Consider the following 26,090-nt stretch of genomic DNA (forward strand, 5'->3'; position numbering starts at 1 on the left):
ATTCACGTTTAAGGTAATTATCGATATGTATGTTCCTATGACCATTTTCTTAATTGTTTTGGGTTTGTTTTTGTAGGTCCTTTTCTTCTCTTGTGTTTCCCACTTAGAGAAGTTCCTTTAGCATTTGTTGTAGAGCTGGTTTGGTGGTGCTGAATTCTCTTAGCTTTTGCTTGTCTGTAAAGCTTTTGATTTCTCCATCGAATGTGAATGAGATCTTTGCTGGGTAGAGTAATCTGGTTGTAGGTTCTTCCCTTTCCTCACTTTAAGTATATCATGCCATTCCCTTCTGGCTTGTAGAGTTTCTGCTGGGAAATCAGCTGTTAACCTTATGGGAGTTCCCTTGTATGTTATTTGTCGTATTTCCCTTGCTGCTTTCAATAATTTTTCTTTGTCTTTAATTTTTGCTAATTTGATTACTATGTGTCTCGGCCTGTTTCTCCTTGGGTTTATCCTGTATGGGACTGTCTGCGCTTCCTGGACTTGGGTGGTTCTTTCCTTTCCCATGTTAGGGAAGTTTTCGACAATAATCTCTTCAAATATTTTCTATGGTCCTTTCTCTCTTCTACTTCTGGGACCCCTATAATGTGAATGTTGTTGCGTTTATTGTTGTCCCAGAGGTCTCTTTGGCTGTCTTCATTTCTTTTCATTAGTCTGTTCCACAGCAGTGAATTCCACCATTCTGTCTTCCAGATCACTTATCTGTTTTTCTGCCTCAGTTATTCTGCTATTGATTCCTTCTAGTGTAGTTTTCATTTCAGTTATTGTATTGTTCATCTCTGTTTGTTTGTTCTTTAATTCTTCTAGGTCTTTGTTAAACATTTCTTGCATCTTCTTGATCTTTGACTCCACTCTTTTTCTGAGATCCTGGATCATCTTCAGTATCATTATTCTGAATTCTTTTTCTGGAAGGTTGCCTATCTCCACTACATTTAGTTGTTTTTCTGGGATTTTATCTTGTTCCTTCATCTGGTATATAGCCCTCTGCCTTTTCATCTTGTGTATCTTTCTATGAATGTGGTTTTTCTTCCACAGGCTGCAGGATTGTAGTTCTTCTTGCTACTGCTGTCTGCCCTCTGGTGGAGGAGGCTATCTAAGAGGCTTGATGGGAGGACTGGTGGTGGGTAGAGCTGACTGTTGCTCTGGTGGGCAGAGCTCAGTAAAACTTTGTTTCCCTCCCTGTTGGTTGTTTGGCCTGAGGCAACCCAACACTGGAGCCTACCTGGGCTCTTTGGTGGCGCTAATGACAGACTCTTGGAGGGCTCACGCCAAGGAGTACTTCCCAGAACTTCTGCTGCCAGTGTCCTTGTCCCCACGGTGAAACAGAGTCACCCCCCCACCTCTGCAGGAGACCCTCCAACACTAGCAGGTAGGTCTGGTTCAGTAGGTCTGGTTCAGTCTACCCTGGGGTCACTGCTTCTTCCCCTGGGTCCCAGTGCACACACTACTTTGTGTGTGCCCTCCAAGAATGGAGTCTCTGTTTCCCCCAGTCCTCTCAAAGTCCTGCAATCAATTCCCACAAGGCTTCAAAGTCTGATTCTCTAGGAATTCCTCCTCCCGTTGCCAGACCCCCAGGTTGGGAAGCCTGACGTGGGGCTTAGAACCTTCACTACAGTGGTTGGACTTCTATGGTGTAAGTTTCGCCAGTCTGTGAGTCACCCACCCACCAGTTATGGGATTTGATTTTACTGTGATTGTGCCCCTCCTACTCTCTCTTTGTGGCTTCTCCTTTGTCTTTGGATGTGGGGTATCTTTTCTGGTGAGCTCCAGTGTCTTCCTGTCAATGATTGTCCAGCAGCTCTTTGTGATTCTGGTGTTCTCACAAGAGGGAGTGAGAGCACGTCCTTCTACTCCACCATCTTGGTTCCTGGTCATCATAGGATTGTTTTGCCTGGTCTAGAATTTCTTTTTTTTTTCTTGTGGTACGTGTGCCTCTCACTGCTGTGGCCTCTCCTGTAGTGGAGCACAGGCTCCGGCCGTGCAGGCTCAGTGCCCATGGCTCACGGGCCCAGCCGCTCCACGGCATGTGGGATCTTCCTGGACCGGGGCACGAACCCGCATCCCCTGCATCGGCAGGCGGACTCTCAACCACTGCGCCACCAGGGAAGCCCTAGCATTTCTTATAATTGGAATCATGTAGTAAGTTCTTCCTTTGTGTCTGGTTTCTTTCACTAAGCGTGATAATTTTGAGATTCACCCCTGTTCTTGAGTATTTCACTACATAGTTTATTTTTTGTTATTGCTGATTTATATTCTATTGTATGAATATACCATTGTTTGGTTAAACATTCTCCTACTGATGAATCTGAGTTATTTCCATTTTTTGCTTTGATGAATAAAGCTACTACTGGGCATTCTTCAAGGATTTTTGTGGAAATATGTTGTCATTTCTCTTGTATTAGTAACTGAGTGGTAAATTGTTGGGTCATAGCTTAGTGTATGTCTAGTTTTTTGACAAAAATCCCCCATCTTTTCCCAAGGGGATTATATTGTGTTATACATCCACCAGCTGTATATGAAATTTCTAGATGCTCCACATCCTTCCCAACATTTGATGCTGTCATTCTTTTTCATTTTAGTAGGGGTGTCTCTTTGTGTTTTTTTTTTTTTTTTTCTTGGGTTTGCGGGCCTCTCACTGTTGTGGCCTCTCCTGTTGCAGAGCACAGGCTCCGGACGCGCAGACTCAGTGGCCATGGCTCAGGGGCCTAGCTGCTCCGCAGCATGTGGGATCTTCCCGGACCGGGGCATGAACCCGTGTCCCCTGCATTGGCAGGCGGACTCTCAACCACTGCACCACCAGGGAAGCCCTCTTTGTGGTTTTAATTTGCATTTCTCAGGTGTCTTATAATGCTGAGCACTTTTTCATTTGCTTATTGGGCATTTCTAGGTCGTATTTTGTAATGTATCTGTAGAAGCCTTTTGCCCAGTTCTAATTGGGTCATTTTTCTTTTTATTAGTGAGTTGCAATTATTTTTTTCAATATATTTGATACAAATCCTTTGTTAGATATGTGTGCTGCGAATATTTTCTCTCATTTGCCTGTCATTTTCTTGATTTGTTTTAATGAGAAGGTTTTGATTTTAATGAAGTCGAATTTACCAGTTTTTTCTTTTATGACTCATGCTTTCTGTGTACTCTTTTGTCCTTCCCCAAGGCTGTGAAGATATTCTCTTTTATTTTATTCTAATAGTTTTATTGTGATAGCCTTCATGTTCAGGCCTATCTTGCATCTTGAATTGATTTTTGTTATGGTATAACGTAAGGCACAAGGTTCTTATTTCCCTTATGGATATCTAGTTTCTTCAGTAACACTTGTTGAAGAAATTGTCCTTTCTTAATAGAATTTTTTGGCACCTTTGTTGTAAATCACTTCACTGAATACGTATGAGTCTGTTACTGGACTCTGTTTTCTGTTCCATTCATTTATACGTCTAACCTTTGGCTTAATTACAGAAGCATTATAGTTAAGTCTTGAAGTTAATAGTGTAAGTCTTCCAACTTTATTCTTATTTTGCTAAGTGTTTTGGTTATTCTTGGCCCTTTAACTTTCCAAGTAAATTTTAAAATCACATAACTATGGAAAATAAACCTGCTAGGAGTTTGGTTGGGATGACATTCAGCCTGTAGAACAATTTGGATGAATTGTCATTTAATAATTGAGTTTTCTGATTCACAAACAAGATATAACTCTCCACTGATTTAGATCCTCTTTAATTTTTCTCATCAGTATTTTATTGTTTTCAGTGTCTTTTCTTAAATTTATCCTTAAGTTTGTAATAGTCTTTAATCCTATTTTAAATGGTATTGTTTTCTTGTCTGATTGCTCACTGTTAGTATATAAAAACACAATTGATTTTTTATATCCAACTTGTATCACACAACATTAATAATAAAAGCTATAATTCAAGAAACTTCCCTGATATAAAATTTAAAAGTATATGTAAAAGTACATACTGAAAGAGTTATCAAACCGAAATGACTTTTCTAGTAATATTATTAGACTTTAAAGAAAAGCAAATAAAATAATTTGACCAGATAAGCAAAAAGAGCAAGTTATTTATAAGTAATTTATGACAAATAAAATTAGACAGTCCTCCAACTTTTCATCAGCAACACTTTGTCATAGAAAATAGAGGATGGAGTCACATGTTTTAAATAGTCAAGAGAAAAAGGTGAGCCAATAATTTTATATCCAGGAAAACTGGCTTTCAAATATAAAGGGTATACTGTTGTCAACTTAAGCAACACGATCCCATGAGTTCTTCCTGAGGAGTCTAGAAATGACTGCATGTTCATTGACATTAGGATTGTGGTCCTTATGAGTTACTTATAGAACCAAGGTTAAATGAGAGTTGAGTAGAAGTATAGTATGTAGCAGCTATATGCTTCAACAATGTAAATATAGTACAACTACAAAAATGGAGGGATGAGGGGAAGAGCTTATAAAAAGAGAAGTTTAACTCTTTTTAATAATCATACCAGTGGTGCTATTGGTATTGTTATTTTGAAACTATTATATGTGTAATATAAAGCATGTTGTAACCATGTGATACGTAGTTCTGGCATTTTCTGTGTCTTGAGAAACAGGATTCTTAATGTGGAGGAAAGGAGATACTTATATAATATAGACGTGCTTGTGATGAAGAGGGAACACATGGAGACCTTCTGGGATATCCCACAAAAGTCGAGTTCTTGACCTCAGTAATAGTTACAGATATGTTTGCTTTATACCAGTTCTTTAATCCCTAGATTTGTTTTGTATGAATTTCTGTATCTTTTTTTCATTTTATAATAAATGGTTAAACCAACAAAAAAGCTGTAATAGGATTTTCCTCACCAAAAATTTTAATATTAGGCAAACTTACATAAACCTAATAGAAGTTTGCCAATAACTTTTACTAAATGTGTTACTTTGGTGGTGGAGCTGTAGGTGGATAACTCGAACCAGTGTGTCCCACCACATCAGACTTACACCCCGGCATTAGGTAAATCATGCGTATCTGTGCCCATTTGCGTGTGTCCCTCTCTCTGACTGAGTTACTCACACCACTTCCATATATCTTCCCTGCTCCTGGAATAAGTTCCTTCAAAGCCCAGTTCATGTGGCACTGCCTTCATGATTCTTCCTCAAAACCCTTAAGCTGAATTGACTCTTACCCTTTGTACATGCAGTATCTTTGTTTTCCCAATGAATTGTTATTACTTGCTTATATCTCCTTGATAATGAGCCAGGGACTGATAATTGTTCCTTTTTTCTTTCTGGTATACAATACAATATCAGGAGCTATGAGTGAATAAATCAATCAGTCAAAATTAGCAGAAAGAAAAACATGACACTCAAAGAGCTTGTAGGCTAGTTATAGAAGCAGAATATCCAGAAATGCATCAATAAAAGATTTTTATTTTGTTTTGTTTATTTACAAAGTAGCATATAACAATTGCAGATTAATAGAGAATTTGCTGGATACATAAGTAGGAGAGGAGGAGGAGAATTATTGAGGTCTATGAGGAGCTGTAAATGAGTGAGTTTAGCCTCATCTCCATAGTTGATTGGTGGAGAATGGGTACTCTAGGCCAAAGCAGTTGATTTGGAAGGGACCAAATAAATGTTCAATGAATAGTAATTTGAAGAAAATCGTTAGCATAACTGAGTTGATAATGGAGTCATAAGAAATCAGGTTTGGAAGACAAAGGATGCCCGCTGGTACCTGTTTAGTGTTTTGGTTTGTTTTGTTTTGTTCTGTTTCAATTTTGATTCACTACAACAGTTAGTAAGTAGTTGTAAGGGACTTTATATATATACATATATATATATTTTTTAAAGATAACTTTTTTTAAAAAATTTATTTATTTATAGCTGTGTTGGGTCTTCATTTCTGTGCGAGAGCTTTCTCTAGTTGTGGCAAGCAGGGGCCACTCTTCATTGCGGTGCGCGGGCCTCACTATCGCGGCCTCTCTTGTTGCGGAGCACAGGCTCCAGACGCGCAGGCTCAGTAATTGTGGCTTACGGGCCCAGTTGCTCCGCGGCATGTGAGATCTTCCCAGACCAGGGCTCGAACCCGTGTACCCTGCATTGGCAGGCAGATTCTCAACCACTGCACCACCAGGGAAGCCCAGGACTTTTTATATTTAAAAAACTTTTTTAAGTATCCTAAATATATATGGTATAAAAATGCAAACAGTATACCTTCAATTCCACTCTCCAGAGGCAACCATTTTTATGAATTTTTTGTGTATCCTTTCAGACATTTCCTATGCATGTACAAAGATATGTACATATACATACAAATATTCACTAATATCTAGACCCATATGTATATCTTATTTCTTTTTAATATAGGAATAGCATGACCCTATTTTTAAATTGTACAATATTTAATTTCCCCTATAAGATACAGCACATATAGGCTGTATCTTATTTTTCACCATTATGATAACATGTAGTGTGTTTTTCTTTTTGATCATATCTGGGATCCTTTAGTTATAATAAAGAAATTTATTCCATTTTCATTTATTGTCATAATAGATAAATCTTATCATATTTTGTTACTCTCTTTTTTACTGCTTCCTCTGTTTTCTATTTTTACTCTATGGTTGTGGTTTTGTTTTGTGTATTTCTCTTCTGCTGATAATTTGTTGTTTTACTGGGTTTTTTGTAATTGTATTTCATATACTATGACCCAATTCCTGATTTATCAACTTTAAGCAGTAACTACAGATGCCTGCTTTAAAAGGTGAGGAATGCTTTCTCCTAAATCACCTCCTTGTTAGCTTCTGATTTTCATAGTGGTATTTTTATATTGTCAGAGTTTATAATATTTACATTTTTCTGTAATTATTCTTCCTACAAATGTTTAGCCTTCATTTTATATTTAAATGAATGTTTTGCTCACCTCCACACCTGTCATTCCCCAGCTTTGCTGGGCTGAATTCTTCATTTGGATTCAATTCTTGGTTGGCTGCTATTCATTATTAAGTAGTTTTGCAAGATGGGTCAACAAGCGTTATATTCTCTTGAGTTTGTAAATGTTTGAAAACGTTTTTCTTTTGTCTTTATTTATGTTTGAGGCCAGCCTGAATTTGCCTGGATTTTTAGATGACTTGATTTTTCTCTTGACACAATACTTAATGCTTACTATATGCAATAACCCCTAATATTTTCTCTTTTATTATATTTAATTTTCTTAACGCTTATTATCACCCATTAAGTTAATTCCATGTTCTATGGTGTTTAATTTTTTTTTTTTTAGAAATCTGTACTAAAATATAATGTTAGATGACAGGGCATAGTGATCTAAGGTCACCAGCCACTTGAATTCCATGTGTTCTCTCAAAATATCTTCTTGCCTGGTCTGCTGGGTGCACTGCCCTGAGGGCTTGTTTTCTATGGCCTTCCATTTTGGGAGAGCACATCACCCTAACAAGAGATCAGCCTGCTTAGTGAAACCTCTTAAATGACTTAAGGTTTTATGTTGCTGGGTTCGTGTTTATCTCTGCTCTGCTCATCCTGCCGTGTCAGCTACAAAGCAGGTTCATGCTTCTTTTCTCTTCTCCCCATTTACCTCCATGAAGTTTCTTCAGGGTGGAAGGAAATTTCTCTTTTAGTGGAAATCCGTCTCTTCTAACCCTGCCTCTTCTCCCTTCTGAGGTTGGAACCTCACAATCAAACCTCACCCTACAATCCCAATGTCCTACCCCTGTCTTCAAACTCTCATTTTCTAAGTAAAAGTTTGTTGTCTATAGTCCTCTGAACTCTTTCTCTTACTTTCAGTAAAATGCCTACCCTGCTAGAGACAAAGGTATATATCAACTCTTGATATACTATCCCTTTTGGATTGAGTTTGAATTTCATTGCATGTTTTAAGATTATGGATGTATTCTAATTATATTGTAGATGGAATTTTCTTCCCAATTTCTCAGTTGTTCATTCATTTAGAGCTCAGGGAACAAAATAGAATAACCATACTCTTACTGTATCATTTATCACAATCTTCTGTTAGAGATCCTTGATCTGACAGAGATATGATATAAATGCTCTTTTGAGGAAGATTATTCTAATCACCTTTTAAGGTACAGATTAAAGTGGGATATGGTGACATGTCCAAAAAATCTTAGAATAATCTAGCCAGCACAGTCTAATAGAACCTGCTGCAGTGACGGAATTAGTCTATATTTGCAGTGTCTAATATAGTAGTCCCTAGCTCATGTAGCTGTTGAGTACTTGAAATGTGGTTTGTGAAACTAAGAAACTGAATTTAAATTTTTTTTAATTGTAATTAATTCCAATTTAAATTTATATAGCATCATATGGTTAACGGCCACCATATTGGACAGTGCAGATCTAGGCAATATAAAGCCTGAACACTAAACTGTGGCTAAAGAAATGGAAATAAAAGAGGCTATCCAAGAGGTATAATGGAAAAAAGAAATAACAATGTTTTTGTAGGGGAAGAGAGAAAGAGGAGATTTAAACAATTCAAAGGCAAGTGTGCTGGAGAGAATGAGGAAGCTGGTGGTACCATCCAATCAAAAGGGGATATTATCCAGGACTATTTTGAAAAATAGATATTTTAACAGGTTGCGTTCCCAGTGGTAAGGAGACATCCACGTGGAAATGACTATATAAACAATTAGAATTCTCACACTGAATTGGAACAGAGGGAGGTCAGAACAACCAAAAAAATATATATTTCCTTGACATTTCTCTCTTGAGAGAGTCTTCTCTGCTTCCATACACCCCTTTACAGAGATTGACTTGTCCTCCCCCACGCGGAGAGATCCTGATATATGGCATAATAATGACGGTTCACAGACATTACTATTTCACCTACTGAGTGATTAATATGAAATTAGTTACTGAAACACTCAGTGGCGCAGAGAGGAGAAATTTGGTTTTGTTTTAGAAAGGAAAAATACAAGGTAAAATATTGCTTTGCATATATGGAGTAACTTTTCATCTGAGAATCTTTACATACTCAGCAAGCTTAATTAATGAGAAAACCTCTAAAAAGGAGAAATGATGAAATAAGGAACCCAGATTCTAGTGTTCTATTTCTGTGATTTTTAAAAGTCAAGCTTGGTGTTTTCCTCTTTCTTTAATGCACCAGTGTAGCCCCGTGTGGCAGCCATGAGATGTTCATCTTTCTGCTGAGTGATTTCTCTAGAAGGCATCCCACTTAGGAGGAATAGTAACCACACAAAATGCCACCCCCTAACTTTATTGATGTCCTGTGCTCTATTTGCAATGGAAATCCAGCCATATCATCACAGTGCAGCAAGCATCCTCCAATAATCCAGTCTGCACCGTCCCTGGAAAGATTGTTTTGTTGCAGAATGGAGCAGGTTATCTTCTTCATCAAAAATTATTCAAAACAAACATCCATGAATCTGGAACTAACATGCATTGAAAGAGGACAGGCAGGGCCTCTTAACGGGTACCCTGCTGTGTAATCTTCCTTTCATCTTCATTCAAAATCCCTTGGAGATTCAAGCTCCCCTTTGCACAAAATATAAATTCTTCTCATTACTCATGTGTAGGGTACGTGATTTGACCTAGTCAAAAGAGATACGCAGTAATGTATCCTGGCATTTATTTTCATCTGTTGTGACTTGAAGATACTGTTTTTTTGGTCCTAAACCTTCTTCTTCATCTTTTTACTTTTCCTTCCTCCTCTCTACTCAAAGGGGAAAAAAAGCCATTCTGCCAAAAGGGAAAAGACCTTGAAAAATCATGGCTTTTAAAGAATTTTACAAAGAGTTTGATGTTCTGTAAAATAAGACTAGCTGCCATGTGCAAAAATAGGTGTTTTTATTTGAAGAGGAAAAGATACTGAGAGAATTCAGTTTCTGTTTTTTTCACTCATCCAGGCCTTCAATATACATTTCCAGGCATATATAGATCTTTCACTTCTAGTCCACGGTCCTCTCATATTCTCTGAGCCTAGTTCTTCAGATTTATCCCCATCCTTCCTTGAGTCTTTCTTTCACCACCTGAGCCAGCATCGTCTTATTTTTCTCCTCCTGTACACAAGGTACCTTGTTTACCCGGTGATGTGAGGATACATTCTCTCCTCGTTAGTGGAGAACACCTCCCGACACCATCAAATCACCATCGTCCAGTAAGATGCCACAGTGACCTTTCCATTTTAACATGTAACTGGGAATTTAGGAGATCTGGCCTAACACTTTCCAGACTAAATGAAAAATTCTCAAAATTCAGTTGGATTTGGAATCCACCAAAGTATTTTTTTCTGCTCCCATTCCCAGTCTACACAGTAAGTACACTGATTAGCCGTGGCATTTTGTAATATCACTAAAGGCTTTAGAGCTGTGGAGTTCTGCCAGTAATGGTGTTTAATTCACTTATATGTGCCAATTCGTCTCTGTCAGGAGCCTATTAATTTCTTCACTATTCTACTTTGTCCCTAGCCCCTGTATAATGAAACACAATGATCCCCATTTGTGTAACCAAAAAACTTAGAGTCTCTCATAAATTATCTCTGATCCCACTGCTTTTAGTGACCAGAAAGCCCCTGTATTTCTTTTTCATATTTAAATCAATTTTTGCAAGCTCTTTTCTTTAGAAGAATACACTAGAACTCAAAGTCACCAAATGATAAAATCACAGACAAAGTATAAGATTCTGATGGGCTCTTGAACATGCATCCCTGTCCCAAGTCAGACTTCTTTAATATTACACCAAAGATGGCCTGTTCCCATTTATAGGGAGGAAATGTTACTGAAAGTCAGCCTCTGACTCTGCAATCAGCCCAGTCATCAGTGGGCAGGGTATTAAAATACCTATAGCATTGCTATAAAAGTAAAGACCCTGTAACAAATAAAGGTCAGAGATATAAAATTAATCCTGTGAAATCTGCTATTGGCATTTCTGCATGGTGTGATCTTCAGTATCCAGGAAAGTGACTGTTAAGTGACTGACTAGGGGGAATTAACATAGATACAGGAGAGTCTCTCATTGTATCAGCATATAAACTCACATACATCTTGTTCTGCATTTTTCAGGATTGGGGCAAAACATCAGGAGCTAAGGGAAAAGCAAGCAAGAGGTCTTATTGATTATGCCGCTGGCGCAATTGGATCACTGCATGATATGGACGATGATGAAATGGACCCCAACTATGCCAGAGTAAACCACTTCCGGGAACCATGTGCATCAGCAAATGTCTATAGGTCTCCATCTCCCCCTCGGGCTGGACCACTGGGGTACCCTCGGGATGGCCGTCCACTGTCTCCAGAGAGAGACCACTTAGAGGGTCTCTATGCCAAGGTCAACAAGCCATACCATCCACCAGTGCCAGTTGACAGGTAATATAACTTATTGAAAGATGAATGTAGTTTTAATTCAGTAAGTTTCAAATCATCTCTACTGCTGAAGCAGATAAAAATATATCCTTCAATCTACTAAAACTGAAATGACATAGTACCCTTGACAAGTGCTATGCTTTGACCTACCCGTAAGGTATCAGCCATCAAAAATAAAGCAATTGACAGTTCTAAGGTGGCATGAATGAATAGTAGTAGTTGAGTTCATGAGGCAACAGGGAGCAATTTTTGAAGGAATATTGTAACAGAGAGCTAGTGATAAAACTTTGAAGGAATATTGTCCTTTCTCCTAAGGGCCCTACTATATAAGACTTATTCAAGAAGACGGCATGACACTTGGAGGTGAAGAGTCAGTGAAGAGAGTGGTGACTTCTAAGTGGGTGTAATTATAGATAGCCTCCGAATTCCAGAAGACTTTGCAAAGATTGGGATTTTCTGCTGGAGGCATATGTGATCCTGCATAGATATTCATGGGTGATCAGAGGTAGAAAGGAGATAATCTTGGCAATAGGAGTTTGATGAAGTAGAGAAAGATAAGAGGTGACAAGGCCAAGGATCTTTAGGTTTCATAGCTGAGGAAAGAGATAATAGGACTATCTGTCAGTACAATTGAAGTAGGTAGGGAACAAGATGATTCCAACCCCACCTCCTGCCAAAAGCAAAATGCCTTATCCCTTGAAAGGCTGGTATAGGAGAGTGTTAGTCAATATATATTGTTAGGTGACCCTTGGAATTACACACAGAAGGAATGAATTGACTGACCTTGGTTTAATCTGCTGTAACTTGAAGTCTGGAGGGAGGAGATGAGGGGGGAAGGGTGGCAGGCACAAAGAGCTCTCATTCCAGATGAAAAAAAGACTTGTTTTCCAGATTCCCTTTGGTCCTGACAACCACCCAGTCCCTATCAGTAACCAGCTTTTGTGTGATGGCATGATATATCGTATATGTTTACCATTTACATTTCCCCAGCTGGGTGATATTATGCACTTTCAATTAGGTTGGGGAGAGGAAGGAAAATCATGGCGTTTTTATGCAGACTGTGAAGTGCAGCTTCACAAGACTGATTACCTTTCAGAGCCTTTCCAATAACCAAGTGGGAAGGAAGGAGCAATTTTTAATCCTTACTGTCAAGCCTCCAGGTTGATAGTATTAAAGAAAGATGGTCAAGTTTTTCTTTGGGATAGAATGAAAATATAAATTCCTGTGACTTTGTGAGACAGCCATAACAAAACTGTTAATTCAGAGGACTGATTAAAAGCTGGCCTTTTTCTCCCAAGCCTTTATAAAGGGTTGAATTTTTATCGCGTAAATAATGATACCAGGCATGAGTCTCTTCTGGCCCAGATGACAGCCAATCTTCCCTTCTCTAAATCAGATAGGTCTTCATAGTAAACCCCATGGCAAGTGCCCTCTGCTAGAATCCCAGTGCAGAACTGTTTCTAGGAACCTCCAAAGCCAATATTTCCGATTCTAATTCCATGAAAATAAATAATAAGCATTCTGTTTAAAAATGTCCACTCCTCCAATGCACGTGGAGAATTCTGTGTTAAGCCACACTGAACAGGTTTTCTTACTTCTTTCTTCTTGTCCCCAATGGCTAATGTGCATTGAAAGTCTCCAAGAGGAGCATACAACAGTTATTGCTATCACTCCTCAATTTTCTGTCACCTAAGGCTTATTTTTTTTGGCCAAACATTATGACTGTTCTTTGGGACACTAGAAGATTCTATCCTGAAGCTAATTTTCACCCACATAGATTTGACCTGGACAGAAATTTCTTAGGATAATTGGAACTGTAGCCACTATAGAATGATATCAGGGAAAAAAAATTGTTATTTACCGCCCAGCCCAGACACGTATAAGCAATATTCTTTCCTTTGGCTCTGACCTCTTCGTATTAATAAATGATCTAAGGTTCTTTCAGTGGAGTTTTAGACAGTTGTCATATTTTTGGATAACAGATCAAAGTGTAACTCTTTATACTCAGAATTATCTTTATTCTGCTCTTATCTTTAATCGTATTTAAAAATTGTTCTGCTCCTTGTTCTTTAAGTCTTAAGCAATTTTTGTCTTGGCACATAATAAGCATTCAGTAATGTTAGCTATCGTCATCATGTCATCATCGTCATTATTATTATTACTGGTTTTTATCAGTGAGGTTCTGAACTTTCCAACATGCCTGGGTCCAGGTGAGTCTGAGCGAGTTGCTGTGGCAGCATCCCGAACAGTGCCCATGAGCAGGAACTCTGAGCTCTAACCCTACCTTATTTACAGTCAGAGGACTGTCATTCTTTTAGTCATCTGTACAGACTTTCACTCACTCAGTAAGTGTTCATTTGGCACCTACTGTGTTCTAGCTACTGTTGTAAGCTCTAGGGATGATACAAAGATGACTGATATGGTCCCATTCCAGAGGAAGTCATATTCTAGGGAGGAGGGAATCAACACATGTAAAAATAGATAATTGCAACTTAATGTAAACAGAAGAAAAAGAAGCTTTTCTTTTCTAGCTCTGCTGCTCACAAAAGGTCTCCAAAGGGAAATGATATTTGAACTGGCTCTGGAAGGATTCATAAGAACTGACCAGATACAGTAGAAAAATTGTTTTCCTTACAGACTAATTAGCATGTACAGGGGTGAAGTGGCCGGAAAGAGCATGGCACATTAGGGAAGCTCAGAAGCACCCAGAACATGGAGAGTGGATGGGAAGGAAAGTGAGAGGAGATGAGGCTGGAAAGCAGATTGGAGCCAAACTGTGAATGAATAGGTTCCATCCTATACTCACACTTATTAACTGGTAGTAGCTGTCTGCAAATCTGTGTTAAGAAGGGTTCTGATCAGGTTCCCAGAGGTTGGGGTTGAAGGGAGAGATGAACGGGTGAAACACAAAGAATTCCTAGGGCAGTGAAGATACTCTGTATGATATTATAAAGACGGATACGTGTCATTATACATTTGTCTAAACTCATAGAATGTACAACACCAAGAGTGAACGATAATGTAAACTACAGACTTTGGGTAATAGTGATGTGTCAGTGGACGTTCACAGTTTTAACAAATGTACCACCCTGGCAGGGCATGTTATTAAGCAGGGAGGCTATGCATGTGTGGGTGCAGGGGTATATGAGAAATCTCTGTACCTTCCCCTCAATTCTGCTGTGAACTTAAAACTGCTCTAAAAAAATTAAATCTTAATTAAAAAAAAAAGAAAAGAAAGGAAGAAAGAAGGGTTCTGCAGTTATGCTTGAATAGTGGTGTCTGCCCTGGGCTCCAGAAGGATGAGCAGTAGTGTGTGTGCAGTGGGTGATCCTGTGTACAATGGGAGCCACCAAAATGCCATAATTAGGTAATGAGCTGATAGATCTGTATTTGGGGAAAATAGCTCTGCCAGCTTGATGGCAGACAAAAAGGAAGGTGGTTAGATGGTGAGATAAATTAAGATATGATTAGAGTAGTGAAGGATGGCAAGGGTCTGGGATAAGAGAGTGGCACTGGAGACAGGAGAAAATAAGAAACAGCCAGAAACCTTAGCTTAAAACTAGGAGAAAGATGTTTAGCCGAGACCACAGTGGTAAGATTTTCAAATGCTTCAGAGAGGTCATTAGAATGAGGACTAAAAAGAGGATTTGGGATATGGCCACTAAAAGGTTATTAATTAATTTAGAGCGAACGATGTCAATAGCTAGATAGGAGGAGAGGGGAAATTACAATAAGAGAGTTGATTAGGAAGTGAGAACTGAGTGAGCATGGTGGTAAAGAGAGAGAAGAGTAGTTGTAAGATGGGAAGGCTTGCAACCTTGAAATTCTTTACATGACAGTATTTCAGAGCTAACAAGAGAATTCAGAGACCATCCAGAATAGCCTTCTCTTATTATCATTGCAGAAACTGAGGCCCAGAGAAACTGGGTAACTTGCCCAAGATAGCACAGCATGGAGTCAAGACTTTATTTATTTAGTGTCTACTAAGTGTCAGGACCTGAGTTCAGTACTGGGTCCATCAGGAAACAAGGAGGAAGACGGGGACCTTCTTCTCCATACGGAGCTTACTGTCCAGTGGATGCTACAAATGTAAACATGCAATGAGAACACAGTGTGAAAAGTGCTCCTGTAAGGGAAGCATGGGGTGACTGCTGAGTTTGGGGTTGCTGGGTTGGAGGCACAGGGGACAGTGTGGGCGAAAGCCAGGAGGTGAGAGGAAGCACGCTGTGTGAGAGGAACTAGAGGAAACGCTAGAATATAGAAAATAGAAACCGGAGTGAGAGGAGTAACGACAAGAGATAAGACACGAGGGTCAGAGAGCTGGGCAAAAGGCAGATGACAGAGCCTGGTGGGCCTCCGTGAGGAGTCTGGACCCCATCCTGAGAGGTAGGGCAGGGCTCACGGAGGGTTGAACTGTGAGACTTAGTCGTGGAATTAAACCCCGCCTAGGCAGTTGATCCTCATCTGCAAAAGGAAGGTTATATAAACAGCCTCACACGTTGTGATGCTTAAGTACGATTTTACCTTTTGCATTTTGGGGGTATCTATATAAAGTACACCTCTATTTGCTCATATATCTCTGTGTCCAAGGAACATGTCATATTGTGTGGTTCACAGTGGCTTCTGAATAGGGGCAGCTTCTGCCTCTTACCTCCCTGCTTCTCAAGGGTTGACCCTGAATGCTCAGCCCTTCTGAGAAACACTTGGCTTATAAAGGATTCATCTTTACAAGATGGTGGTTAAAAAAATCCCTACCACCATGTCGGATTCAAAAGACTGCATTTGCCCGGGACTGTTTCTCCCAGGATTTGAACAGAGCATGGGTTAAGTCCCGTCCCCAAAGCCTGACAACTACCTAGGGTTTATAACGCATTAGGCTCCCTCCGCGATGCCAGCATTTCAAGGCCCCCACAGTATATGACCATTACAGCTTTATGTCTGGGTGAGGATACAGTAGTCCCAAGTAGGGGCAATGGAAAGTGTGTGTGGCCCTTGACGCAGTTGAGGTTCTGCGTTACCCCATGGGGTTATCTGAAATTCTTTACCAGAGTTAGCCAGATATGTTGAACCACACACCCCATCAGTAAAAATGCTTTTGGGTGTTAACTCCCCAGAATATGTGTATTTGTTTCTAAGTGATACTCACTTATCTACCTTACTAATATATGCATTGTAGATTACACACCAAATATAGAAATTAATAAAAGAATGAGATTTTGTTTTAAACATAAGTAATAGTTCTAATGTGTTCTTCCTCCTCTCAGACGGGGTGCACACAGCTCCTTTTGGAGGTGATTGGCCTCAAGTTCAGGCTCCATGGGGATAGGGACCTTGCCTGCTTTGGCTCACCACTATCTCTACAATTCCCAGAACAGTCTACACTCAATAAATAATGTTTGCGCCAAGTAACATTTACCATAGATTCTGGATCAACCTACCTGGACACAGAATCTAAACCTCATTATTAGCCCTTCAGGTATTTGAAGTGGCTGCTATGACCACCTTCATTAACAAACATTTATTGAACTCCAACATGAGGCAGGCTCTGTGCTCAGAGCTGGCTTTACAAGGATGAAGAGAACAAATACATAACCTTGAGAAGTATAATCATTTCTTCAGTATAAACTCCCCTAGCTGTCTTAGTCACGTCTTATGTCATAATCCACATCTTTAGCCTTCTTGGTGGCCATATTCTGAGTACACTCAAGTCTACTAAGTTTATGACTGCCCTCTGTTGAGCGTGCCATGCAGAACTGGATGCTGTGTTTCAGATACGGTCAGAAAAGCACAGAAATCGATGGGACTCTTAACATCCTTTGGTCTTAATTCTTTACACTTGTTAATGTGGCCTAATTAACAAGGCAGCTGATCAGCTGTCATTATTGGCCCTCATTGCACCAAGTTAGATATTTGCTTGTTAGGTTTGGCCAATTGTTATAGCCAATAAAGATATTTTAAAGTATTGATTTTTGTCCTCCAATATATTAGCTATCCTTCCTAGGTTTATACCACCCTCATATTTAATCATTGTGGACTCGTATATGTTATCGATAAGATCGTTGGTCAATGTCAGGTACAATCCCTGCAACTCATCACTCGAGACCTCCATCAATCGATACTCCTTCAGATGTTAAGTTAGCTATGAATCCAGTCTACTGTTTATCTGGTGTGCATTTTCGGTTCATCCATGAACATCGTGGAAGACTGTTAAAAACCGTAACTCATTAGATGTCCCTAAGCTTGTCATCAGAACTAATGTTATCTTCCTACCGTGTTACTTGAATGTCCGTTTGGTTCAGAGTTGGGCTCAACAGTTGTCCACAGAACAGACTAGCCAAATTTCTAGGGGCCTCAGAAGAGCTGTCAATAGCAACAGTGTGTTCAGTCAGACCCCGTTTGGCTGTAAACAATAGAAAACCCAACTGATATACTTGTCTCAACCTTCAAGGAAAGTAGGTGGCCCTGGCCCTCTTTTCGTTTCTTTTCCTCTACTTTCCCCCAGCGGCTAGGCCTTTTTCTTGTGTTGCCTCGTGATCCTCAGATGGCTACTGCAGCTCCAGACTTTGTGTCCACTCTCCAAGAAGAAAGTAGGAAAAAAGTGCAAATGGCCAATGAAATGTGCCAGTCAAGTTCATCTCTTTGAAAAGATTTCCCAGGAGACCCCAATAACTTCTCATTGGCAAAACCTGTAAGTCTCTTGTAGTTACAAGGCGGTACTGAGAAATAGTGTTTCATCTTTCCAGTAAGTAAAGACAAGGGAGAAAGGAGTTCTAATGGCTTTTAGGGAATCACTCCATGGAATCCACCACAGATTACCTCTAGATGATATCTCTTCTTTTGGTTTTTAATTCCATTTCGTAATGCAAAAATTATAGATTGATGCTACAATATATTGATGCTGTTCAGTATATTGTTGTGGGAGGCAATTCTTATTATGTAGACCCTCTTTTATAGCTAAGACCCAAATATTTCAGTCTGAGTAACTTCTGATATCACTGAAGTAAAGCAAGTGGGGAACATGTATTCTTAGTTTTCTGGAAAACTGAAAACATACTGAAAAAGTATGTTTGGGGAAATTCAAAGATAAGGATGATGAAGGATAGGAAAAGTGTTAACAGGAAAGCTTCATGGCCAGCTGTGAACATCTCTTGTGCTCCTGGGGCAATGCAGGATCATTGATGTCTCTTTCCCAAACAGTTGCTTGACTTCAGAGGTTTAATATTTCAGTGAGTCACAGCTTTGTCATGCACGGTTCATGCCTCTGTTGGTGTTTGTCCCCAGTCTCTTTCTCTAGTGATTTTTCTTGTTAATTTTACTTTCATTTAACAGCTTTTTTGCTCTCACTTCTGATTCACAGCTTTGCGAGGCTGTGTGTAGGGATTTGAACAGTGAATACAGTAGATTACTTGGAGATGTGTTTTTTAGTTTCTACAAACAGAGCCAAAGTACTCTTGGTTCAGTTTGGGAATCCCAGTGATAAATGCCATATCCATAGAGAGTTAAAATTCATCAGTTGAACAAAGCAATCAGATTTTTTTCCTTAGAACATATTACCATCAATTTTTAAGTGACTTTTAAAGAATAATGAGAAATCTCTTAATGAAAGAATCTCTATGACCAGATAAGTGCTAATAGTAACTGATATACCATTAACTCTACTTTCCTCCATCCCCTCTCTTTAAAACTTGATGTTCTCATTAGTTTTTTTTTTTTTCCATCTTCTGAGAGCCCTACTCTTGGGACTCTACTAGACTTATGTTTGCCTAAGTTGAGAACTTCCAGGGGTGACAAATGTAGACAACCTTCTCCTTGATTATGCATGAGCTAGGTAAGGATGTTTGGCACTCAGTGACCATCCATTTCCAAGACCTCCACCCCTGTGCCATCCCCAGTCACTGGTAGTAAGTGAGCACATTTGAGGAATGCTTGCCAAAGAGTTACTCTGATTTCTTAAAGCTGTCATCTAAGCATTGACTTGACTGTTTTTCAAACAAATGTCCTGATCCTGAGGATATATTCATTTAACTTATCCTGTTTACCAAGAGAGGTAGGAGGGAATATACAGAATTTTTTAGACATCATAGATAACACAGAACAGAACCAAATACAGAGTCTTCTGCCCTCTAGGGGGATGCTGCTTATATATTGGAAAAGTAATGGTGATATGCTATGAGAAGGGTAAGCCAAAGAGGCTATAGGAGCACAAGAGAAGGGCACTGAATGCAGATCTGGGTGGCCAAAGAAGACTCCTTGGAATCTATATTGTGACCTAAAGAACAAGTAGAAATTAATCAGGCAGGCAGAAGAGCATGACAAAGGCCCAAAGAGAAAACATGGTACACTTAGGGAACTGCATATATCAGAAGAGCTAGAGTGTGGTATGTAAATTGGGGCCAGCTAGAGGAAAAAGATGGAGGTGAACACAGGCCATATTGTTAAAGGCCATATAATCTGAGATAAAGCATTTAGACTCAAGAGCAACAAGCAACCCTTGACATGGAGGTAGCTTGTTCAGATTTATGTTTCGGAAAGTAACAAATTCTGTAGAGTAGGTATCTATTTCACAAGTGTGAAACTGGCAGCTCAGAGAAATTAAGAATCTTACCTATAGTAACATAGGTAATACATTGGCAGAGCCAGGGTCCCAGCCCAGGTCTGAGTCCAAAATCCATGCATGAGCTTCCAGCTATGCTAGGGATTTTCAAACTGCAGGCTGTAAACTTGAAATCAATTTAGTGGGATCAACCAACATTTTTTTTAAGAAAATAGGATTGACAAGAATAGAAAAGATCATTACAATAGATTGTAATAAGTGTAAGAATTATTTCATAATTTCTTTAAGTTATATATGTATGTAAAATGTATATACATATATGCATATGTATACAGAGTATACAGGGTATGTGAGTGAATACTGGGATATGATGCAAAATGCATTTATCACTGTAGATTGCAGTTTACAAATGTTGGAATCCACTAAATGTGCAAAGAGCATGCATGTTGCTCCTCACCTGCCAGACACCCTGCCCTCCCTCTCTCCCTCATTCATTCATTCATTCCATTAAAAAATATTAGGTGTCTGTTAGGTGCAAAGCATCCTACTCAAAGCTATAGAGGTACAAAGAAGTATCAGAAGCCTTAGACTTTGACCTACTTCTCTGTAGTGGCGCTAGATTTGTGTTGATCTACCACCGTTACTCCAGGCCTCTTGTGACCTGAGGTTTGCGTTACTCTATTAGGTGAAGCCACATACCTATTCATTACACAATCTTTGCTGATGCTAGAGACAGATTCCAAAGTACCCTCTTCATAATTTCTGTATTTAATGCAATGTGTAATCAAGAATAAGCCATTGTTAGGTCAATTGCTTTCCTGTGTTTATCCTTTCAAACAGTAAATAATCAGTGGGATGAGAAAGGGCAGTAAAAGATAGTTTTAATGTCAGTACTCATAAGTGTCCAACATCTTAAAGAGATGTTTTAATATTTATACACTGCAGAATACTCTCCCCTCTGGAGATCTGACTGGGAATTGATATGAACCCAGACAGAAATAGAGTTCAAGAGCCATTGTTTTGCACAGACTTTCAATCAAGCCTGAGTAGCACTCTGGATTCCCTCACACTTGGCTATTACTCAGCCTCTGGCTTTCCTCTGAGCAAAGGCTAGGAGGGATATTCGCTTCAATGCAGACACAGTGGCTTTTCTATGTCAAGGTCAGTAGGTGGACTGGGCGCAAGCCATGCCCATCCTTAGAGCAAAGCCTGGCTGGATATCCTTATACAACTCCTTCTTATTTTCTTTCTGGCTTAGTATCCTCATCTATAAAATGAGCATAATCATAGTACCTACCTAAGACTGTTGTTACAAGAACTTAACTGAGTTTATACATGAACACAAATAAACAAAAAAAACCAGCATCCAGCAGTTAATAAGCACCATTAAAGTTTAAGCTAGTATTATATATGCTGTTATCTGGGCATTTACACCATTCTGCAATTAAGAGTACTGTTAATCTCCTAGGAGTGAATTAAAGTTGGGTGGAGAGTTCCAAAATGTTCTTACTTCTCCATTTAGTAAATTTTTTTTTCAGTTTGGATGAACAGTTCTTGCCAACATGACCTCATGTATTTTTGTTTGCTTCTTTCATAACAGTATACTTATTATATATAGCCATGTTTATACATATTCATAATTACTTCTTAACTCTTTATTTTGAACTTTTTATAAAGTCACAGGAAGTTGAAATATAGTGTAGAGAAATCTCTTGTACACTTCACCCAGTTTTCTCCAGTGGCTGCATCTTACATAATTATAATACAATATGAAAATCAAGAATTTGATTTTGGTACAATGTGTGTGTAGTTCTATGCCATTTTATCACACATCTAACCACTTATGCAATCAAGATGTGGAACTAATTCACCAAAACAAAGCTATCCTTCCTGCTACCCCTTTATAGTTATACACCCTCTTCCTTCCACCATCCCCAGCCCCTGGCAATCATTAATCTGTTTCACATCTCTATAATTCTATCACTTCTAGAATATTGCATAAATGGAATCACATAAATGGGGAAGTTTGTGACCTTTTTAGATTGGCTTTTTTCACACAATATAATGCCCTTGTGATCCATCTGAGTTGTTGTGGATATCAGTAGTTCATTCCTTTTATTGCTGAGTAGTAGTCTGTGGTATGGACATACCACAATTAGTGTAATCATTCACCTATTGAGGGACATTTTAGTTATTTCCAGCTTGGTAACAGAGCTGCTGTGAATAGTCACTAATAGATTTTTGTGTGAACATTAAGTTTTATTTCTTTCTTTCCTATCTGTAAGTTTCTAACTTTATTTCCTTATCCTGTCTTATTACAATGGCTAGAACTTCCAGTTCTGTGTTGAACAGCAATCGCAAGAGTGAACTCCTTGACTTGTTCCTGACCTTAGGGGGAAAGCATTCAGTCTTTCAACATTAAATATCATGTTAGCTTGGTTTTTTGTAGATGTCTTTATCAAGTTGAGCAAGTTCTCCGTAATTCTTAGTTTTCTGAGTGTTTTTTTTTTTAATCATAAATGGCTATTGAGTTTTGCCTAATGTTTTTCTGTTTCAGTTGGTATGATCTTGTGATTTTCTTCTCTAGCATGTTAATACGTTGGATTACATTTATTACTTTTCAAAGACAGAACCACCTTGCATCCTGGAGTAAAACGCATTTGGTCATGGTATATAATTCTTTTCATATATTACTGAATTTTATTTGCTAAAATTTCTGTACGAATTTTTGCATCTATATTCATGAGAGATATTGGTCTGTAGTTTTGGAGTGTTTTTGTACTCTCCTTGGGTTTGGTATCAGGGTAATAGTGGCTTCATTGAATGGGTAGGAAAGTGTTACCTCCTTTTCTTTTTCTGGAAGAAATTGTATAGAAATGATGTTAATTCTTCTTTGAACATTTGGTAGAATTCTCCAGAAAAAACATCTGGGCCTAGAGATTTGGGGGAGGTTTTCAATGAGGAGTTCAGTGTCCTTAATAATTATAAGGCTGTTCAAATTATATTATGTGAGTTTTTATAATTTTTACTTTTCTAGGAGTTGCTCTGTTTCATCCAAGTTGTCAAATTTTATGTGTATGGAGTTGTTTATAGTATTCTTTTATTATTCTATTGGTAGTATATTCCCTTACTGAACTATGGAGTCTAGTAACATCCTCTGTTTCATTCCTGATTTTGGTAATTTGTTTCTTTTCTCTTTTTTCTTTGTCAGTCTTGTTGGAGGTTTGTTGATTTTATTGATCTTTTCTAAGAACCAGCTATTTTATTTTATTAATTTTCTCTATTAATTTTCTGTTTCAAATTTCACTGATTTATGTTCTTCATTATATCCATTTTTCTGCTTACTTTGTTGTTTTGTTTTCTTTTTTCTCTTTTTCCTAATTTTTTGCAGTGGGATCTTAGATTAGTTATTTGAGACTTTTTTTCTTTTCTAGTGAAGCATTTAATGCTGTAAAATTCCCTCTCAGCACTGCTTTAGCTGTATCTTATAAATTTTGATATATAGCATTTTCATTTTCATTCAGTTCATTGTATTTTTTTATTTCCCTTGAGACTTTCTCTTTGACCCATGGATTATTTAGAAGTGTGTTGTTTAGTTTCCAACTGTTAGGAGACTTTCCTATTATCTTTCTGTTCTTGATTTCTACTTTTACTCCATGTGATCAGAGAACAAACTCTGTAGATTTTTTACTTTCTGTTTTAAAGTTAAAATATCCTCATGTGATTGTGGATTTATCTATTTCTTCTTTTAGTCTTCTCAATTTTTGCTTTATGCACTTTGAAGTTTGTTATTAGGTGCATGCAAATTTAGGATTGTCATATATTCGTGAAGGATTGACCCATATATTATTATTACTCATCTCATTTTATTTCTGGTAATTACTACTGCTTTAAAGTCTACTTTGTCTGATACTGATATAGTTATATCATCTTTCTCTTGCTCAGTTTTTGCTTAGTATATCTTTTTCATTCTTTTACTTTCAATATTTCTGGATCCTTATATTTAAAGTGTGTCTTTTGTAAGAGGCATATAGTTAGGTTTGGTTTTGTTTTCATGTCCAGTCAGGTAATTATCTGTATTTTAGTTGTAGTATATATGCAGCTTACATTTAATGATTCTGCATATATAATTTGATTTAAGTCTCTGTTTCACTCTTCATTTTCTACTTGTTCCACCTATTCTATGTTTATTCTTCTCTGTTTTCTTGCCTTTTCAAGATCATTAATCAAGCATTTTGTGTGATTCAGTTTTTCCCTTGAGTTTGAGTTTGTTATACATTTTTAAAAATTTATTTATTTAATTTATTTATTTTTGGCTACATTGGGTCTTCATTGCTGCATGCAGGCTCTCTCTAGTTGTGATGAGCGGGAGCTACTCTTCATTGCAGTGCGCAGGCTTCTCATTGCGGTAGCTTCTCTTGTTGCGGAGCACAGGCTCTAGGCATTCGGGCTTCAGTAGTTGTGGCACGTGAGCTCAGCAGCGGCTCATGGGCTCTAGAGTGCATGCTCAGTAGTTGTGGCACACGGGCTTAGTTGCTCTGTTGCATGTGGGGTCTTCCCAGACCAGGGCTCGAACCCGTGTCCCCTGCACTGGCAGGTGGATTCTTAACCACTGTGCCACCAAGGAAGCCCTGTTACACATTCTTTCACTCTTCTTTTATTACCTTTAATACTCAAGAGATGATAACACACATTCTTGACTTATTGTAGTGTAAGATAAATTAGTACTTTTATCATTTCTTGAACAATGTATGGACGTTGGAACACTTTAACCACATTTAGCCCACCTACTTTTTAGGCTATGCTTTCATGTATTTTAAATCTACATATCTTTTGAACCCTGCAATACAATGTAATTATTGTTTTATATGTTAACTATTCATCTATTTTAACTATTTCTATCTCTCCTTGTTTCTCTCTGAATATCTTTGCGTCCATCCTGGGATATTATTCCTTTTTCCCTTTATAACTTACTGTGGTATTTCTTGTAATGTGGCAAATCCTCTCAGTTTTTGTTTGTTTTAAAATGTTTTTATTTCATTTTTAGGGATATTTTCTTTGGGTATGTAGTTAGCAGGGGGTTTTTGTTTGCTTGCCTGTTAACGTTTTAAAGGTATCATTCCATTATTTCTGACTTCCAATGTTTTCATCGAAGTCTGTTGTCAGACTACTGTTACTCCTTTGAAAATAATGTATTTTTTGTCTTTGATTTATTTAAAATTTTTCTGTCTTCTGTTTTTCAGCAGTTTTAATATGGTGTGTGTGTGTGTGTGTGTGTGTGTGTGTGTGTGTGTGTGTGTGTGTGTGTGTGTGTTGTTGGTTTAAACAGGGTTAGGATTTGTAGAGCTTCCTAAATCTGTGATTTAATGTCCTTCATCAATTTGGAAAATGCTCAGCTGTTGTCTCTTTAAATATTGTTTCTGTTCCATTTTCTTGCTCTCTCTTTTCCTTCTGAGACTCCAAAGACACAAAAATAGTAGGCCATTCTGTACATGTACGTGTTTCTTGTGGTCTGTTCTGTGCTTCTGTTTTGCTTGCTTGTTTTTTTTTTCTCTACGTTTCAGTCTGGTTATTTTTGAACACCCTGTCTTCCAGTTTAATAGTCTTGCCTTTTGCTCTAGCCAAAGTTCTATCAATCCCATCTGTTGAGTTCTTCATTTTAGTTATTGTAATTTTCAGGTTTAAAGTGTCCATTTGTTTGTTTTACCCCAATATCCTACTGTTCTGATGAAATTCTCCATCTTATCATCTTTTTTCTTTATTAATTACAGTTTTTTTCAGAACCATGTCTACTAATGTAAATATCTGGATTAGCTGTGGGTTGATTTGTACTGTTTTATTTTCAGTCATTTGGTCCTGTCTCCTGGTATGCATTGATTGAATGCTAGACATAGCAATTGAAAGATTGTAGAAATAATCTCAGGTTGATGTTATCTTTCTCCAGAGAGGATTTTTTTTGCTTTCTGGCAGGCAGTGAGAGTAGGGGCATATTGCCTTAATCCAGTCTTGGAATTAGGTGGCAGGAAGCTGGATTTTAGTTGTTTTAACAGTAGTCTCTTTGTAGTTTATTCTTACCCTGGGGGTGTAGCCTTTCTGTGATCCTAACTGGAAATCTGGGTTGTTTACCAGGCCCTTGTTCCTTAGCAGACATAAACTCTAATTTATATTTTCCCAACCCCATGGGAGTGTCAGATTTTCTGCTTAGTCTACAAGTCTC

At 38.3% G+C, this 26,090-nt stretch overlaps 1 protein-coding gene across 1 annotated transcript in view; it reads left to right on the forward strand.

Annotated features, from left to right (window-relative positions):
* The window catches only part of PARD3B (par-3 family cell polarity regulator beta), a 1,021,377-nt gene that overhangs the window by 826,843 nt on the left and 168,444 nt on the right, over window positions 1-26,090 (forward strand). Inside the window, exon 20 of the mRNA XM_024738381.1 lies at window positions 11,020-11,322. Coding sequence (XP_024594149.1) covers window positions 11,020-11,322 — 303 coding nt within the window. The remainder of the gene's footprint in view (window positions 1-11,019; window positions 11,323-26,090) is intronic.

This window comes from Neophocaena asiaeorientalis, unplaced genomic scaffold, assembly GCF_003031525.2.
Source record: "Neophocaena asiaeorientalis asiaeorientalis breed wild unplaced genomic scaffold, Neophocaena_asiaeorientalis_V1.1 scaffold258, whole genome shotgun sequence".
NCBI classification, from domain to species: domain Eukaryota; kingdom Metazoa; phylum Chordata; class Mammalia; order Artiodactyla; family Phocoenidae; genus Neophocaena; species Neophocaena asiaeorientalis.